The sequence below is a fragment of the Barbus barbus genome, assembly GCF_936440315.1.
Source record: "Barbus barbus genome assembly, chromosome: 14".
Classification (NCBI taxonomy): Eukaryota; Metazoa; Chordata; class Actinopteri; order Cypriniformes; family Cyprinidae; genus Barbus; species Barbus barbus.
Window position 1 is genome coordinate 19,111,902 of NC_136742.1, and position 20,342 is coordinate 19,132,243.

The window sequence follows — 20,342 nt, forward strand, 5'->3', positions numbered from 1 at the left end:
AGCCAGTGACGCTAGAGTTTAGTCATTAAAGGCGACAAGATGAGAATGTGTTTTTAAAAGCCCCCTTGGGCCAAACTGCGTGATTTCCCTGATGATGTGTATATATCAGAAATATTGACTGCTAGTCACTAAGCTACAAACAAGTGAACAAGTAAATAGATCAAAGATAAAAAGAGAGTACATTTCATTGTTAGATTCACAATTTCATAATAGTCTCTTTCTACTCGTGATAAACTAGACATTAACCTTTAAACTCGGTCATGTCATCGTGTTTGACAAGGGTGTGGAGAGACACGTAGGGTAAATACGAAACAAATCACTCCTTTCAAGAAGTGTAATAGAATCTTTCCATGTTGAAAACTAGCATAGCTGAAAGCTAAGCTAGCTGTATCATCAAACATGTCATAAACGGCACCAACAGCTCTAGTTAGTTATTTTCAGAGTGATGCAAATAGACTTAACTAGTCCACATTAGTGTACACTGAGACTATATGTCGGCCATAGGAATGGCTTCGCAAACAGCCTTCTGAATTTTAAAATCACGAAAAGTGACACCTGATGTCCCGTGCAATTTACAAACACACAACTGAAGGCCACAAAATTGCAAGTCCTCATCAAGCTTTTGAAACGCTGTAATTTTCCACAAAGAAAACAAATGACATAAGCCCTGTGATTCATAGAATTCCTAGTTGCTTTCACGAACACTTAGCATAAGGAAAACAACCCAAATGCTGACACCCACACCAACATCCTCTAAAACATTTGATATAAAATTTAGGGACAGAACAACATCTGCTAAACTTGTGCTATTAGCATTAGCAAGGCCTAGAAGGCACATTAGCAATTATGCTATTTTGTTTACAAGATTAGAAATCAAGCCTAATGTATTCTTCAAGCAAAGATACACCATAGTGGTTGCAGCCGTTGATGAAATGTATAGATGTCTGGCAGTCTGGCCTCAGCAGGCCATTTCCCATTCTGGGTTTTAACCCAGAGAGACACTGGACAACATTACAGCAGAAAACTAAGTTAAAGAGCCTGAAGAACTACCGTATGAAACCTTGAGGGGAAAACCATAACGCTCAGTCTTCGTTAGAGAAGGAAAGCAGACATGTACACATCTGTTTCACATGGATTTTCCAAAGAGGAATCAGGTCAGGTCAACTTGTTTAAAGCTGCATTACAACGTAACAGAACCAAAACTCGGGGAAATGTCAAGTTTATGATTTCAGTTCAGTTCATTTTAGTCCTATAATGTGCCTCAAATAAAACATCACTTTTACTGGGAAATTCACCATCAGGTAATAAGTACAAGGGCTAATTTGCAAACATCTCTCAAACCCACACAAACCACTTCCTGTAGCTAAAGAATACTTCTATTTACACTAGCGTTTAAAATTTTGATGTCAGCAAGATTTTTTTTCTTTTGAAAGAAATTCTTACTTTTATTTAACAAGGATGCATTTAATATATAAAAAAAACAGCAAGGCATTTATAATGTAAAAGATTTCTATTTCAAATAAATGTTCTTTTTAACTTTCTATTCATCAAAGAATCCTTGAAAACAACTGTTTTCATCAATGATAATAACTCTATTTTTATTATCATTGATGTCAGCCTTGGTGACCTCAAGAGATTTTCAAATTTTGTTTTTTAATATTATACTGACACCAAACCTTTGGACAAGCCAAGTGATACATTTAATGGTTTTAGCATGCACATGAAAGCACCCATTAAAAAATCTGTGTTGCTTTTTGGTTATTCAAAATGCCTATTTGTCTATAGTATTTCACAATGCTAGCACCTCATCCAGCATCATAATGGTCTAAATCCAGTCTTTGCTGAGGTGAGAATTAACACTAGACAACATATGGAAGTGGTATAGTGACAAATCAGAGTAAAAAGTGAGTAACATGGGAAATTCCTCTAGTTCACAATGTGCCTAGTGCTAAAAACAGAGCGACTTCAGCTGTGTGCCTTCAGGGAGCTGCTTTTCGTTCTCACACTCTGAAATAGTGTGGGCTGAGTCAAGATCCAGAAACCCTAAGACCAGCCTCTGAGCACAGTAAGGCTTTTTTTTTTTGCCTTCCTGTGCTATTTCCTCTTGTTTGTTTTTGCCATGAGACGAAGCAATAGCAAAGCTTTTTAAAATATATATATATATATAATAATCTCACCCGCGTGTATGCAATTTATTTCGGCTGCTTCACTCTGCTGAAATGACAGAGACAGAGATTGTATTTAATCTCCATCCCCCACCGAAAAAAAGTTTAAATTTGCAGTATGGGAATACTTTGGATTAAAAAAAAAAAAAAAAATATGAACGTGGGGTTGTCCTTGAGGACGAATCCAATTTGCAAAAAACGTTGACACAAAGTGGCTGCAATACATCCAACATGTTCGCTCATATTCGCGGACATCATCCCTCCGTGCACATAAAGGTATGTCGCATTTATAACAAGTTATAAGGCCGTATAATTTCCATGATGCAGAGGGAATGCTGGTGCAGTCGTGAACATGGGATTTACAGTATAACATTAACGAGGTTGTCACTTAAAACGTGCAATCTGATGGATGGATAAATCAAAAGTAGATATGAGTTGCGCCGTTTTATCTACTACATACTGAAGTATGCATGCATGCATGACACTAATGGTGTTTTCAGCATCTACATAAACATGAACATCAGCGGAGCTGCTCTGAGAGAAAACCAGTTTTATTTGAGAAAAACCATTGTCAAATACACTAAACTCAAAGGTCTGCTACAACCAGTCAAAATAAAAGTTCAACTTGACTTGAAGTCCTGACAGAAATAAATTAGCATTGTACAATGTACTTAAAAGTTATGACAACAATAATAATATTCTTTACAATAATTAATTAATTTAAACATTATTTTTAAGGAATATAATTTTTGTCCATGTTTTAACTTAGAATACCTCTGTTGTGCAGCACTGCCAAAAATAAGTGGTTAAATTTTCATTTGATAACATTTTAAAACATTAATTAAAATGTTAAAGTGTGATATAGATATACATAAGGCTTATGGTTTTTTTTTTTTTCTCCTCAGAAGGGAGGCTTACTTTCATTAAAATGATTTCAAGTTTGTTGCAATCAAGGATTTGTTCACTCAAATAACTTGTTCTTATTCTTTTAAGAGTCATTGTTACTGATAAGAATTATTGTTTAATTTATACCGTGAAATTTTCTGAGACGATTATCATACCGTGAAAATCTCATACCGTTACAACCCTAGTGCAGACCAAACGCCACAAATTATAGCGATTAATCTACAAATAACAGCTTCTGCTAGTTGTTGGAACATTACTGTAGGAATGTGCTCCCATTCTGATGCACTGATGTTTGGAAATGGTCTTTATTGGAATAGCAAAACCCATTAACGAGAGTGGGTATTTACATTGTCATGGCCATAATGATTATATATGATTCTTTGTTTTTATTTATTTTATTTTTATTTAACCTTTATTTACCCAGGTGAGCACATTGAGAACACTTTCTCATTTACAATGGCGACCTGGCCAAGATAAAAGCGTCGAGGTACAAAAGTTACACATGTAATTACAAGACAAAACAAATCAAACTTTTACAAAATTTATACAAGTAATACAAAAGGTGAAAAAAAAAAATAAAAAAAAAAAAATAAGTTAACATGTACAATGGTCTGACAATGTGTTTGCTAATAATAATTTAAATGTGAATAATGGGACAATGGATTCAAGCTTCAGAGATTTTTGAAGTGTATTCCAATCGTTAACAGCGGAGAACTGAAAAGAAAGGCGGCCAAAGGAGGTACGGGCTTTAGTAGCAGTCAAAATGATATACCTACTTGAACGAAGGTTCATAAAGGGGGTAGCTCTCGAGATTAGTGATCTTAGATAAGGTGGGTCTTTACACAGTAGACATTTATAGATAAAATGATACCAATGTTTTTTACGTCGGGTCTGTAATGAAGGCCAACCGATTAAACTATAGAGGTTGCAGTGGTGAGTATTATATGGAGCATTGGTGACAAAACGGATGGCAGTATGATATACAACATCTAGTTTACTAAGAAGAGAGTTTGAAGCAATTCTGTAAATAATATCACCATAGTCAATAATCGGAAGGATGGTCATTTTCACAAGAGCAAGTTTTGCTGGGAAAGTAAGAGAGGCTTTATTACGGGATTTATTTTGTGTCATTAGCTTATGTAAAGCACCAACAAATTTATCAATAGATCTATGTCATCATCATCACTGTCCACACATCTGATTCAGGTTCCTCTTTTAACACTCAAGCCTCATATGATTTCTTCAACACGTTCTACAGCAGTCCAGACCAATACAGATCACAGGACTTCAAGTAATGGGTCGATTTCATGCATTTATGCCCACTAAAGCCATGCCTAGGGAGTATGATCTGACTTGTACAAAAATGGAAAATTAGTAGGTAAAACATCATGATGATCTATGAAAACCATGAGCATGAGCAAATCATGAACTAACAAATGAGATTGTATGACTAATTCAACAAATTCTAAAAGTCATGAGATTTTTAGAATTGTATGTTATATTTTCTAATGTTAGTTATATAATGTTCATATTTTCTAATGCAATTTTTACAACAAATCATAAAGAAATGCAAAACTCTCAAATAAAAAACTATTTCTCAAACTATACCATGGATAATGCATAAACTTATATTGAGGATGAAATGTGCAATCTCTGCTTCACTGGTGGCACCAAACGGAAACTGCAATCAGTTTTTACCCTCACAAAGCAACACTTGTTCAACTAATGGTGTAAAATTGTGGCAGACCACCAGTTTTTTTTTTTGCTGTTAGTGGCGCACAAATTACGGTTTACATTTAAGCATGCTGAGGAGATGGACAGAAAGAAAAAGGATGCTTGGGTGGATGCACAGAAAAAACCGTCAACAGCGGTATCGTCGACAGACTTTCATCGGATGACCTTGAAACATCATCCCTTCTGTCCGCTGCTCGGTCTGTGGGAGGACTAAACATGTAGCATTCAGCTGGTGTACTAGATTCATGCTACACACGTGTGGGCAGCCATACATCTATGCATACACACACACACACACACATTACTTGGGACACTTTTGTCCCTGGCTCGACTTTGTGGTGCTGAATCAATATGAGAATGTGGCCGCTTGGGATCAATGGTCCAGCCCAATCCCACCATTTCTATCATTTATTTTCCAAGTGCAATGCTCTCAGTGACTCACTCATTACATAAGGCAAGAGACACTCATTTGCCTGTTGAGCTGCGTTCACGTGTTGTTAAGGGGAAATAGTGCAGATGCCGTGTGGTTTTGGGAACGGAGAGTTAAGTGCTGTTCAGACTGGATTAGTTTTCCAAATGACGTTTGAGTTAAAATTATCTAAAAAAAAAAAAAAAAAGAACAGCTTTGATTTCAAGTAACAGTTCAGATGGGATTGGGAGCACCCCCTACCCCATTTCATTTCATAATTTATTTTTGGTCATTTGACCATAGTCATAAGCGGCTTTCACACCGGAACTCTAGGCAAAAGTAACAGCTTTTTGTTCGTACCGCAGGAACTAGGAACTTTTTTAGTTCTAGGAACTTTTTTGGGGGGAACTAAATTAGTCTCGCGTAGCCAGACCTTCAGACTGATGTCAGATGGTCTGGGAGCCTTTAGCCGCTTTGAATGGCCAAGAACCATCCATATGACTGACAGGTAAAGCAACCAATCATGTTTTGTTTTGTGCCGCCTCAGGTTTAGGGGTGTGGAAATGTCTCCACAATCACAGACCGGTGTTATTTTAAAGAGCCTATGCTGCGGACTTTACATAGTTCACATACTTTTGAAAATCCAGCGTTTAGTTGATCCTGATAAGCGTTGATTGTGAAATCTGAAATCCTGTATATTTAAACCAATCTGATGATGCCTTTTGCATCAGACGTTCAGCCAACGTTCATTCCATCTTCGTTATCACGAAACCCACGTTTGTAAATGCCGCGAATAAAGACATTGCTGTCGGCTACTTCAGAGTTACTGCCAGTGCCAATGCAACCAGAAAAATGGCCCGATGGGGAAAGTGGTTCTCTAGGAACTACCCTACTGGCTAGCTCCTCGAACTACGTAGTGCAAAAGTCACTAACATATTTTCTTAACTTGGAAACTGTTCAAATTTTATACACAATTTTCCTTTGTGGTATGGAAAATTAATGTACTGAATATCAATATCTATGAAGGTATTGTATTAAAGTTAGAAATTCCAGTACTGTGTTTAAACAACACTTCAGCCGCCTGTCAACATGGACATCTGTTTTTGTTCTCAAGCTAAATCTGCCATGCAAAGCAAGATATAGAGCTATGTTAGTGAGGGAGACACTGGTTGAGACTCGCACAGAATGGGGCAACAGACGTACACACACCCTCAGTGACGAGAGAGAGAGAGAGAGAGAGAGAGAGAGAGAGAGAGTGAGAGAGAGTGAGAGAGTGAGAGAGAGTGAGAGAGAGAGAGAAAGCCCATCCCCCACCAACACCTCCCAGATGCTCGACTGAAAACAAAGAAATGATGCTCATTTTATTCCATCCGGAAGCTTAAGTCCAACGGTTATTTCTGTTATCAGAGCACTGAGAGTGACACATACAAAAGAACAAAAACCTTTGTCTTTGACATCAAGAATCATAGCTACCAACAGACAAAACACCAGCCTAGTATAAACCATCTGTGACTCAGAATTATGCAGAAACTGAATTCAACATAATTCATTGAAAAAAAAACAATGCTTGACACCTCCATTGCTGCAAGTTACTTCACACATTTCATAATCTGAGGACATTTTACTTCCTACGAAATCAATGAGGCAGTTGTCAGCATCTTAAATATCAGTGTCAGTGTGAATGGCAGTGGAAGGCTGAGGTGTAGGAGGAATATGGAGGAGGTTTTTGTGAATAATCTCACCTGAAGCTTGGCCTGTGGGGAGCATGCCGAGGAGGAGGAGCAGCAGGGATGTGGCGGCCACCCTGTGAGCGAGTGAGGCTCTTGTCTCACACGCTACCATTCCACTGCACATCTTTCAGCCCTGCTTGTGCAGCAAGAATCCTCTCCGGCTGAACCTAGCGACAGAAAAACACAATTATAACTACTCAGTAGTTAGTGTATTAAAACAAAACAGAAGTGGTAGCTACAACATCATTTATGAGTCCTTTACCATGCTCACATGGAATTTGTGCTTACAGATTTTCACTGCAAGTCAAGCAGATTTCATATAACAAGTCTTAAACCAAGAATCTAAATCTTTCTGTCACACATAGCAAAAGTGGGCTATATTATGACCATAAATATTGTTGCATATATAAAAATAAAATTATATTTTAAATCCCAATTAAAACAGGATTTAGGCCTAGTCATTTAACCTTTATTAATTTATTGCTATTTCTAAGCCACTCTACAAAAGTGACTCGCACACATATCTCACATTATCAATGATCAAAGACTGTTTTTACTCACATTTGGCTAATTTTGTAATGTTTTTTAGCTTCCAAAAGTGTAGGACTCTGTTCCTTTTTAATGCCATGCTATGTTCATGGTGAGAGCCAGGTTTAGTTATTCAAAAATAAATCTAAAGATGTTTAAGTTTATTATTTTCTAAAAAAAAAAAACCTAGACCAATGACTAAATATGGATTTACTTGGTTAAAACCCTTTTCTAAAGTATCAACAGAATAAAAGTTTCTCAAAAGAGTAGACGTATTACAGTCCAGCAAAATATTGTTTTAATATTGTATTGCTTTAATAATAAAGTAAAAGAATGTTTAATGCAAATTGGATTGACATTTTATGCGAGTCTTGAGTCTCAGTTATTTTTACATTTTTTCATATTGTTACGTCCGTAAGGACGTTTATAGTATTGGTGTGTGTGTGTGGTGTATGTTTTCTTTTCCGTCCTGTCTGTTTCTCTTACTCTCGTTTTCTTAGGTTGTTGCTGGTTGGCTATATGGCTTGTCAGTCAAGGCTAACGAGATGAATGGCCACGCCTTGGGAGGCGGGATCTGCATCAGCATGATGAGTGACACCTGGTGAAGAGGATATTTAAAGACCATGCTGCTGCCAGTGTGAAAAGAGCACTTTGTATTGAGAGAACCTTTGTAACGAGAACTTTTGTGAGAGAGACGTTTTGGTTGGAGAAACTGTTGGTGTGTTTTATTTTCGTTACGTTGTTCACATGTATGCTCATTGTGCTTTGTTTTGGCTGTGTCCAAAAACTCTCTTATTCATGATTGTTGCCGTCGACAAAGGAGAAGGGGATAGGTAAGATTGTCACGTGACATACATTGTACACACGTAGTTAACCTTGTCTGTATAAAAACACTAGTTAGGGATTTGTGCCACCCATTGTATTTGTTTATTAGTTAGTGTAGTTTAGTTAAGACGTCCTAGACGTTGAAGATTGTTTTCTTTGATCTTTTCTTTTTAGCTTAGTGTTAGAAGTTAAATGCGTTAGATAACCTTTTTGATTATATTATTTTCTTTTGTTTGGCACAATCCATTTTTCCCCTTTTTCCTTTGTGGTTGGGTTTTTGTTATGGTATATTTATTAATAATAAATTTATTAAACATTCACTTTATTCAGTGGTCTCTCGTTTTTCTCATCTCACTCAGTGTTGTCTGTGGACGTGTGTCTGGGGTGGTTACATGTGTTCCCCTCTTAAAAAGCCCTAGACGGGCACGAGCCATAGGAGGGTCGTAACATAATGGGGGCTCGTCCGGGATAATAACTGAATTAACAGTAACCAGTACATGACACCGTCACTGATATCACTGCGTGTGTTGAGAAGTTGTGCGTGCGGTTGTTTCAGGTCGCTAGGATGTTCATATTAGAAAGGTTCCTTGATAGTCCTTCGCAAGAGGAATTGGATGGTTGTAGGAAGGATGATTTGTTGAGGATCGCAAGTCATTTTCAGATTTCAGTAAATGGGCAGTCACTTAAAAAAGAAATTAAGTCTGTGGTAGTTAATCGTTTGGTGGAGTTGAATGTGCTTGTGTTGCCGGAGAAGATAGTTGGGGACAGTGTGGAGGTGGATACGTTTGGTAGGAGTGAGAATGTGAGTGAGGAGGAGCTAACGGCGGAGGTTGAGGCTGAAGCTAGGGCGGGCTTACCTCCGTTTGAACCATTCTCCCCTATGTCTGTTGGCTCAAAAAGCGAAACGAGACTTAAAGTCCGTTTGGCTCGTTTGCAGCTTGAATCGCAGGAGAAGATACAGGCTCGGCAGGCGGAAATGGATTTGCGATTACAAATTCGTAAATTCGAGATCGAGGCGGAGAAACAGGTAAAAATGCGACAGCTGGAGCTTGACGCAATGCGAATTGTGGGAGGCTCCGCTGCGTTGCCAGATCTCCCTCGTGCCAGTTCCGCTGCCACTGTGGATCGTGCTCCTTCTGTAGTGTCTACTCCTACTGTTGTCCCGACGTCTGTTTCGTCCGTAGCAACCGAGTCATTCGATGTTGGTAAAAATATTATATTAGTGCCACATTTTCGTGAAGCTGAAGTTGATTCCTACTTTAGTGCCTTTGAGCGCATTGCAATGTCTTTTCGTTGGCCAAGGGATTGCTGGTCTTTGTTGTTGCAGTGTCGCTTAATGGGTAAAGCGTTAGAGGTGTTCTCTACTCTTTCCTTGGAGGATAGTTTGAATTATGACGCTGTAAAATTAGCCATTTTACGTGCTTACGAGTTGGTTCCAGAAGCATACCGACAAAAGTTTAGAGGCCATAAGAAGAATTCTTCACAAACATTTGTGGAATTTTCTCGAGAGAAATCTCTTCTCTTTGATAAATGGTGTAGTGCAACGAAGACGGATGATTTCAACTCTTTAAGAGAACTAGTTCTGCTTGAGGAGTTTAAGGCGTGTTTATCTGACAGAGTAGTTGTCTATTTAAACGAACAGAAGGTTGGTTCGTTAGCGCAGGCGGCTGTGTTAGCAGATGAATTCATGCTCACTCATAAGGGGGTATTTTTCGTGACTCGCACTGAGAAGAGTGTGACTAGTCCATCTCAAACTCAAGGTTTTCGAGAGAAAGCTGGAATGCCGAAATCGAAAGAGTTAGGGAATTGTTTTTACTGCCATAAACCAGGACATTTGATTGCTGACTGTCCGGTGCTTATGCGTAAACAGCAGTCTAAGACCCTGAAGAGTGTGGCATTAGTGAAGACTGTACTACCGTCTGAAGTATCATGTTGTACTGATGTTTGTGACACAAATTATAAACCTTTCGTTATGCCAGGATTCGTTTCCTTATCTGGAAAGGAAGAGGATCGGAGAGAAATCTGCATTCTCCGAGATACAGGGGCTATGCAGTCAATTATGCTGTCTGATGTGTTACCATTCTCTGACGAATCATATTGCGGCTCAAATGTGTTGATTCGTGGGATAGAAATGCAAGTAGTGTCTGTGCCTTTGCATAGTGTACATTTACGCTGTTCTCTGCTTTCAGGTGTTGTACGAGTTGGAATTCGAAACTCACTTCCTGTTAAAGGAATAACTCTCATTTTAGGAAATGATTTAGCTGGAGGCAAAGTGGTGCCAGTTCCAGAAGTGACTGATGTTCCACAGGTTTGTTTGGTAGGTGATGTTGTTAGGCTGCACCCTGAAGTGTTTTCTTCTTGTGCAGTGACTCGTGCTCAGTTAGTTAAAACAGTGGGTGAAGTTGACTTGGCTGACTCATTGTTGGGAAATGTGTTAGCGGAGCATGAGAAAGTTTCGGAAACAAAGGAAGTTTCTGAAAACGTTCCTAAGGTGAAAAATTCAGAGAATGTGTTAGAAAACTTTATTTCGTTAAATCTGCCGGTTACTCGTTCTCAGATCGTGATAGCACAAAACGAGGATTCTTCTTTGAAGAAATGTTTATCCGCTGTGATAAGTGGTGAGGCCGCTAAGAAAAGAAATACTGCATATTTCAGAGACAATGATTTGCTTATGCGAAAGTGGTGTTCTAAAGTTGAGGAGGATCTAGATTGGAACGTGGTATATCAAGTGGTAGTTCCATTCAAATATCGTTCTCATGTTTTGTGTCTAGCGCATGAACATCCGCTCTCTGGACATTTAGGGGTAACTAAAACTTACCATCGTATTCTGCAGCATTTTTTTTGGCCTGGGTTGAAGCGTGATGTTGCAAAGTTTTGTCGTACATGTCATACGTGTCAAATTGCAGGAAAGCCGAATCAGGTCATCTCGCCCGCTCCATTGTCACCAATTCCGGTTATAGGAGAAGCTTTTGAGGAGGTACTGATTGACTGTGTCGGACCGTTACCGAAAACAAAGGCAGGTAATCAATATCTCTGTACTATTATGTGTAGAGCGACCAGATTTCCCGAAGCTATTCCGTTACGGAAGATTACGGCTCCTGTTGTTTTGAAGGCGTTGATCAAGTTCTTTTCTACCTTTGGACTTCCTAAAGTTGTCCAAACAGACCAAGGTACCAATTTTTTGTCACGGGTTTTTACCCAAACATTAAGGTCTTTGTCCATCGAACATCGAGTTTCTAGTGCCTATCACCCTGAGAGCCAAGGGGTAATTGAAAGGTTTCATCAGACTTTAAAAACCATGCTTCGAAAATTTTGTATGGACACAAATAAAGATTGGGATGAGGGAATTCCTTTAATATTGTTTGCAGTACGCGAGAGTGTGCAGGAATCACTCGGTTTTAGTCCGGCCGAGATGGTTTTTGGACATACTCTTCGGGGACCGTTAAAGGTTTTGAAAGATCAGATGATGGAGAGTAAGACAGAGAAGCAAACAAGTGTCCTTGAGTATGTTAGTCGATTCCGAGAAAAATTGCATAGTGCATGCGATCTGGCGCATAAGTTTTTGACAAATGCGCAATCGGAGATGAAGGATCGATTTGATAGACATGCTGTTGCACGGTCTTTTCTGCCTGATGATAAAGTGGTGGTATTACTACCGATACCAGGGTCTGCTCTATCTGCTAAATTTTCGGGTCCGTATAATATTGTTAGGAAACTTAGTGATACGGACTATGTAATTGGCACTCCTGACAGACGGCGCAAGACGCGCGTTTGCCACATTAACATGATTAAAGCATATCATGAACGTGACGTATGTGAACCTGTGAAGCAGGACACTGACAATACAGTGGTATTAGTAACGTCACCAGTTTTGTCTGCTGTAGAAGGTGATACGAGTGCTGATGAGGATGGATTGATGGTGAGAAATACTCCGCACCAGTGTAGTAAGTTGGAAAACTCTGCTATACTGTCTAATTTGCCTTCTCACTTGTCTTCTCTAACTAAGGAGAAAAGAGGTGATGTGATGGAGCTTATCAGCTCATTTCCAGCTCTCTTTGCTGATGTTCCATCTCAGACTAGCGTACTAGAACATGACATCGAAGTTAAAGATGCTAAACCGATAAAGCAACATCCTTATCGTGTTAACGAAGTTAAGAGATCTGCAATGAAGAACGAAACAGACTATTTGTTACAAAATGATTTAGCTCGTCATAGTTATAGTCCGTGGAGTTCCCCATGTCTTTTGGTAAAGAAACCGGATGGTACTTTTCGTTTCTGTACGGATTACCGAAAGGTTAATGCTGTCACCGTACCTGATTGTTATCCATTACCGAGAATGGAGGATTGCGTTGATAGTGTTGGGTCCGCTAGATTCGTTAGTAAACTTGACCTACTGAAAGGGTATTGGCAAGTACCGCTAACACCACGTGCATCTGATATATCTGCCTTCGTTACACCAGATTCTTTCCTACAGTATCAGGTTATGGCATTCGGGTTACGAAATGCACCTGCGACGTTCCAGCGGTTGATACAAACTGTTCTCGCTGGCGTCCCGAATTGTAGAGCATATTTAGACGACTTAGTGATCTTTTCCAATGATTGGAATGAACATTTGTCTTTGTTACGCACAGTGTTTGAACGTTTAGAACGTGCGTCGTTAACCATTAACCTCGCGAAATGCGTGTTTGGTCAGGCAACTGTGACCTATTTAGGAAAACATGTAGGAAATGGACAAGTAAAGCCGGTGGAAGAGAAAGTAGCGGCTATTACCGATTTTCCGGTGCCCATTACAAGGCGAGAGTTGAGGCGTTTCTTGGGTATGATTGGGTATTACCGAAGTTTTTGTAAGAATTTCGCTACCGTGGTAACCCCTCTTACGGATCTCCTCAGCCCTAAGAAAGCATTTGTGTGGTCAGAAGAATGTCAAGTAGCCTTTGAAAATGCGAAATCATTAATGTGTACTAGTCCCGTTTTGACCGCTCCTCAATTTGAGCGGGCGTTCAAGTTAGAGGTTGATGCGAGCGCAGTAGGCGCTGGTGCAGTTCTAATTCAGGAAACTCCGGATGGAGTGGACCATCCGGTATGTTTCTTTTCGCGCAAGTTCACCAAGTATCAAGCAAACTATTCTACCATCGAGAAGGAAACCTTAGCATTGTTACTGGCGTTACAATTTTTTGAAGTCTATCTGGGTTCTTCTAATTTGCCTATTGTTGTGTTTACGGATCACCAACCCCTCGTATTTTTGTCTCGCATGTACAATGCAAACCAACGACTAATGCGTTGGGCTTTATTCATACAGAACTTTCAGCTTGAGATTCACCATAAGAAAGGATCTGAGAATATCCTCGCAGATACTCTTTCTAGAGTTTGAATTCAAAAATGTGGGTATGAGGACGTTTTGATGTTATTGTTTTATTTAAACGTTGAGTTTAAAATCTTAAATGTGGGGGTGTTACGTCCGTAAGGACGTTTATAGTATTGGTGTGTGTGTGTGGTGTATGTTTTCTTTTCCGTCCTGTCTGTTTCTCTTACTCTCGTTTTCTTAGGTTGTTGCTGGTTGGCTATATGGCTTGTCAGTCAAGGCTAACGAGATGAATGGCCACGCCTTGGGAGGCGGGATCTGCATCAGCATGATGAGTGACACCTGGTGAAGAGGATATTTAAAGACCATGCTGCTGCCAGTGTGAAAAGAGCACTTTGTATTGAGAGAACCTTTGTAACGAGAACTTTTGTGAGAGAGACGTTTTGGTTGGAGAAACTGTTGGTGTGTTTTATTTTCGTTACGTTGTTCACATGTATGCTCATTGTGCTTTGTTTTGGCTGTGTCCAAAAACTCTCTTATTCATGATTGTTGCCGTCGACAAAGGAGAAGGGGATAGGTAAGATTGTCACGTGACATACATTGTACACACGTAGTTAACCTTGTCTGTATAAAAACACTAGTTAGGGATTTGTGCCACCCATTGTATTTGTTTATTAGTTAGTGTAGTTTAGTTAAGACGTCCTAGACGTTGAAGATTGTTTTCTTTGATCTTTTCTTTTTAGCTTAGTGTTAGAAGTTAAATGCGTTAGATAACCTTTTTGATTATATTATTTTCTTTTGTTTGGCACAATCCATTTTTCCCCTTTTTCCTTTGTGGTTGGGTTTTTGTTATGGTATATTTATTAATAATAAATTTATTAAACATTCACTTTATTCAGTGGTCTCTCGTTTTTCTCATCTCACTCCGTGTTGTCTGTGGACGTGTGTCTGGGGTGGTTACATGTGTTCCCCTCTTAAAAAGCCCTAGACGGGCACGAGCCATAGGAGGGTCGTAACAATATTTAAATTAATTTCACAAAATTCCACAATTTTATCCAGACAATAGTGTGTGAAAAACAGAACATATAGCGGTTATAAGCAATGTTTTCAATTCAAGACCAATGGAAAAAAAATAGTATGTTTCAAAACATCATTGTTCTCAAAACTAACTCACGGACAATGTGAGAACTGAGAAACCTTGAGGAACTGAATTGCTCATATCACAATACATTGTGCATTTTATACTGATAATCAACAAAACACAGAACAGATGCTGCAGGGTATCCATGTGGTGTATGGTGGTGTTGTTTACATTACATATGAAGCCTATTAGCAAATACGACAATGGCGAGTGAGTTAGAATCACATTACTTTGTGCTTAGGGAAAAAACAAGTGCACAACCATTACACAAATGAGAGCAGGTGCAACGGTGCTGCTCAGTAAGCACAAACCATTTGTCAGCATTCCTCCAAAAAAAAAGATGCGTATGTGTGTGCTGAGGGCAGGTTAAGCTCAAGAATATGGGGTGCATGAGTCCCAGAATCAAACAGGACGCTGAGGGTAAAGCTACTGCTCCCACATGAAGCCAATCTGCCACTGCCGCCACACCTTTCCCCTCCTCACTGGAGAAAAGCACTAGGGTGCCCAAGGAGCAAAAGGAGTGTGACGCACATCCCACTGGCAGAGAAGAGCTCGCCTGCTGCCTCATGCACCAAACAGACTGGCACAGAAGAACATTCAGCAACAAACTGCTCGGTGCCAACACAATCCCAGAGTGGGAAAACGGCAATTCAGTCAAAGTGACTAAGGTGTTGTACAGATGGCATCCCGAGTAAGCGCATCGACTGACATGGCACACAAATATTCAACAACACCTGCTTGACAATAGTTTCAAACAGAGATAAATGACCATATCACATGCTGTTTAAGAACCAAGCCTTTATAAAGTGCACCAAACAACTCCATTGTGGATGTAAAGGTCTAGTTCACCACAAATCTGAAAATTCTGCCACCATTTACTCGCCCTTATGTTGTTCCAAAAACAATAAGGCTTTAGTTAATATTTAGTCTCGCGTAATAGACTGATGACAGAAGGTCTGGGAACCTTGGCCACTTTGAATGGCCCAATGGCCTGCCCAAGAGGCCCTATGACTGACAGGTAAAGCAACCAATCACGTTTTGTTTTGTGCCGCATCATGTTTAAGGGCATGAAATGTCCCCACAATAACAGACAGGTGTGTAAAACTCTTGGAGATATTTGAAAAATTCTATACGATGAATATTTCACACTTTTGAAAATCCAGCGTTTGGCTGATCCTGATAAGCACTCATCGTCACAATTGTAAAAACAATGGCTTTCTTCTTCCATGACAGGTTTTGGCATCACGGCATCTTTGTTTCCAGGTGGAACGTTAAAGAACGTGACACACACGTCTCCCGGAGATCCTGTATAATTCAACCGATTATGACATCGAAACTCCTGAAGTGCATTAAAATTTAGGTGGAATGGACTTTCAGTGGAGAAACAGAAATATCTTCATATACATTTGCAAACATCCTGTTGGATTTGAACAACATGAGGGGGGAGTACTTGATGGCATTTTTGGGTGAACTATCCCTTTAAGAGATCTGATTTGTACGTGAAAGCAGTTCTTTACCACTTTGTGGTAAAAAAGCATTTTTTGACCACATTAAAACACCATCATCTTATCACACTAGTCACATTTCTATTACTTAAAATGACAAAACAGGCCAGATGCCAAAAGAAACGTGGCACCGCAGTTCCTGCATTATCATACCAGAGCTACCTTCAGGTTCTAACGTAAAAGGGTTTGAGCAAGAAATATGCAAATGCAGAGCCCTTCCAGCTGTCTGGAGTTTAGTAAGAGATGGAAGAGAAAAAAGCAGAAAGAAATACATAGCTGGAAATAGCAAGGTTCAATCTGGCAAAAAGTGTCAAGGCTGCAAGACAGCTAAGAAATAGCCTTTTGTTAAGCATATTATGGCCCACACGGTTCCTTTATCTACACCTTTGCACACAAAAGGCAATGAGGAAGAAGTGATCATCCACACAGGGATCCTCAAATCTGGCCCACTCCTGCAGAGTTTAACTCTAACCCCAATCAAACACACCTGAGCATGCTAATCAGAGTCTTCAAGATCATTAGAAGATCACAGGTAGGTGAGTTTGATCAGGGTTGGAGCTTATCTCTGCAGCAGATTGGCCCTCCAGGGAAAGATTTGAGGAAGCCTGATCTACAGGGAACCTACAAGAGTTTATGAAGGGAAGTTGATATCAAGTTGCTAACAATGATATCACATTGAAACAACCTCCTGATCAAGTTTCAACAAGTCAAGTAAAGATATGTTATTGGGAAAAAAGACAGTGAATATGGGGTGTTGGGTTACAAGTAGTACAAAATCAAGGCAACAACCAATGCATGCTGGCTCCAATCCAGAGACACCAGCGAATTAAAAGCAATTACTGGTAGACAGATAACACTAATATTGTTTTCACGACAAGAAACGACATTATTGCCTCACTGCAAAAACGAGCAGCACATTTTTATTTAAAAAAGAGGCCAGATGTTTGAAAGTGGAGTTTGCTGAGGGACATGATGTAGTTATTCTGTGTAAAACAGAAATAAGGCCCGGTATGTCCGGATTTAAAGTCACACGCGCCGACACGTGCAACTGTTCCAAGAGCAGAACGAGCACAACAAAGAGAACAGTGTTGACTTATGAAAACAAACAAAAAGAAAGATGCATCACTAATAATCGCAGTTAGGTCTTTTAAAGTAATACACTTTGAAGTCGTTTCTAACTTTTCGACTTTTTCTAACTTAAGTTTTTTTTTTTTAAGTCCTCTTGCTACTTAAACACAGTGTTTACGGCACAGCGCTTTGAGCGTGCGCGTTTGTCTTTGCGCTTGTATGTTTCGACATGTATATGCAAAACGAGTCGATAAAACGGGAAGTATATTACAATTATCTGTCGACTGAAACTCTCTGGAAATGTACATGTATGAAACCGGTTAACGCAAGTACAAAATACCACAACGACTATATTTGAGGTCCATTGATGACTGAAATAATATTGTAACACTATGACAACAATTATACTTGTCCATACATCTAAAACAAAAGCAGCTGTTTGATAATATACATATAACATATATTTACCAGTCTAGTAAAGTAAAATGGTAGCCTATGGCTAATAGGCTTTGTCCGCATCGCCGGACTGGCGACTTTTGTAGCTAACTCGTTTATGACACGCTAATTAAAAATCACATTTCCACATGAACCTTTCCGGATAATGACGTAAGGACGATCTGATTAATTTATACAACAAATAATCGTCACCACCTTTGATTAAAAATACCTTTCTTTATAACCGGAACAGTGCTTTTGATTGGATTAGGATTCACTAGCGAGCTATATGGCTGTGAATATTAAAGTCCTTTAACAACCAATAACTCACCGAACTAACGTACTATTTCTATATTTAAGTACACAGACTGAATCATTTGGCTATTGCTAACGTTATTTGTTATCCTTTGTGATAACCAGTGATTCAGATCCTAAAGACTCCGTTTGGCTAACCGTGTTAGCTCAGCTAATGTTAACTAACCTTCACAACGCAAACAAGAGATCTTACCAGTGAATGCCCTCCTCTTTAAAAATCAGTATCGGGTCGCCATGGAGCTGCGTCGAATGGATGGAAATCCCAGGGTTACTGTAAACGCGGTTTATGTTGGGATCGAATGTATTCGGGGATTCTGACAGCCCTTTTCGATCTGATCATCCGTCTACGGAGAAGGGTGAGCGCTAACAGCGGGGCCAGAGCTGAGTACCTCCCTGCTGTAGTAAAGAGCTGCGAGCTCCACCAGCGGCCTCGCTCTCACACCGTCTCCATGACGACCAGGCCAACTGTACGCGAAAGGGGCGGGGCTTACGAGGTCTGCTAGTTCATGAGAAATCAGCTTTAACCTGGAAGAGAGGGATGCGAAACAACACAGATATGGCCGGGTCTTGTTTAAACTAGCATATTGCAATATAAACGAATTCATAATTTCCCCTAGTCATTTACACGGAAATACATTTGGTTTAAATACATTTGGTAAAAGTATTTGTTTAAATACTTTTCACGAGTATTCAGTGAGTGTACATTTACTGCTGACAGGAAATGTTATTTTGGCATCGACATTGACAAGGACGATTTTACTTGACTTATAAAATATCTTAATTAATCAATTTTTATTTATTTTTTTAATACAAAGAAAATCGACTTATATCTTGCTGAGTGAAACCAAAAAAGCACATTGACAGTATTGGTGACTTTGACTAAAAAAGCCATAATAAATAAGTGTTTTTGAAAATGTTGGATTAATTTATTTATATTATCATTTCTCTTTGTTTTGTATAATTAAATTTATTTATTTATGCTTGAGACTATATAAAACAAAATAGAAAAAACGGGCATAAAGCAATATAAACGGAAAAATATCAAGTTTTGAGAATTACACGTCGCTGAAAACAAGGAAAGAAATTTATTTAATAAAAACAAAAAAGAGAGGTCTAGAATCTTAATCTTAATATATTAGGATCTTTACAGTATGGTTTTTAGTGAAGTGAGTGAAGTGACATTCAGCCAAGTATGGTGACCCATACTCGGAATTCGTGCTCTGCATTTAACCCATCCAAAGTGCACACACACAGCAGTGAACACACACACACCGTGAACATACACCCGGAGCAGTGGGCAGCCATTTATGCTGCGGCGCCCGGGGAGCAGTTGGGGGTTCGGTGCCTTGCTCAAGGGCACCTCAGTCGTGGTATTGAGGGTGGAGAGAGCGCTGGACATTCACTCCCCCCACCTACAATTCCTGCCGGCTGGGAACTCGAACCCGCAACCTTTGGATTACAAGTCCGACTCTCTAACCATTAGGCCACAACTTCCCCTTTTTACGCAGTGTTGTTGTTCATTTAAATTCTCTTCCGGGTTTTGGACATTTACTGAGATGGGTATAAACCTGTAAAAAAAAATGGACGTAGTGTCCGTGACGTCACTCGTAGGTTTCTGAAGAGCGTTTTTGAAGCCTAAAGTGGGCGGAGCCGACCGCCGCCATCTTGGCAACGCGTCACCGCGCGTCACTCCCGGATGATCCAAAATGGGCAATGAGGCGGGACGTGGGCGGAACTGAGGTGCCTGGTTGTCTGTATATAGTATGCTTTATTAATCATGTTCTCACTGAGTTTCGTCTTTTAAAAACAGTTTTAATCGGTTTTAATTCTTTAAGCCACAGAGTTTGTATTATAGCCTAACAGTTTTCTATTGGAGGAAAACGCTTAACCAGTAACGTTAATTACAGGCCTAACGTTACAGCCAATCACAGTCTGTCGGATTCTGGAGTGTAGTTAAGTTTTAAATAAAATTATAAAGAATAAATAAATAAATAAATAAATAAAATTACATTACAATATCACTCACCGGAAAAAATGGAGCCTAGACTTGGACGGTCTGTTAGTACAATTAACCGCACAACAAGCCATTTTATTAGATAATTTTAAGAAATAATAACGAAAAAAGCCATAGACTGTATAAAACAAAAGCAGAAACACGGCAGAGATGCCAAGTTCAGCGGCTGAGGTAACGTGACGGCTAACAGACAGCAGATAGAGACAGCAACGTCAATCAACCTGTCACTCAAGTGGCCACGCCCTTAATTATGCAGAAGTTTAAG

At 39.5% G+C, this 20,342-nt stretch overlaps 1 protein-coding gene across 2 annotated transcripts in view; it reads right to left on the minus strand.

Moving 5' to 3' along the window:
- The window catches only part of LOC306880667 (sushi domain-containing protein 6-like), a 34,545-nt gene extending 16,034 nt beyond the window's left edge, over positions 1 to 18,511 (minus strand). The window contains exons 1-2 of one of the 2 annotated variants that reach the window (XM_079434358.1): positions 18,257 to 18,511; positions 6,957 to 7,111 (exon numbers count right to left, since the gene is read on the minus strand). In XM_079434358.1, the coding sequence (XP_079290484.1) occupies positions 6,957 to 7,068 (112 nt within the window). In that variant the 5' untranslated portion in view covers positions 7,069 to 7,111; positions 18,257 to 18,511. The remainder of the gene's footprint in view (positions 1 to 6,956; positions 7,112 to 18,256) is intronic. The other variant, XM_079434359.1, reaches the window with a different exon arrangement.
- Positions 18,512 to 20,342: the final 1,831 nt, after the last annotated feature.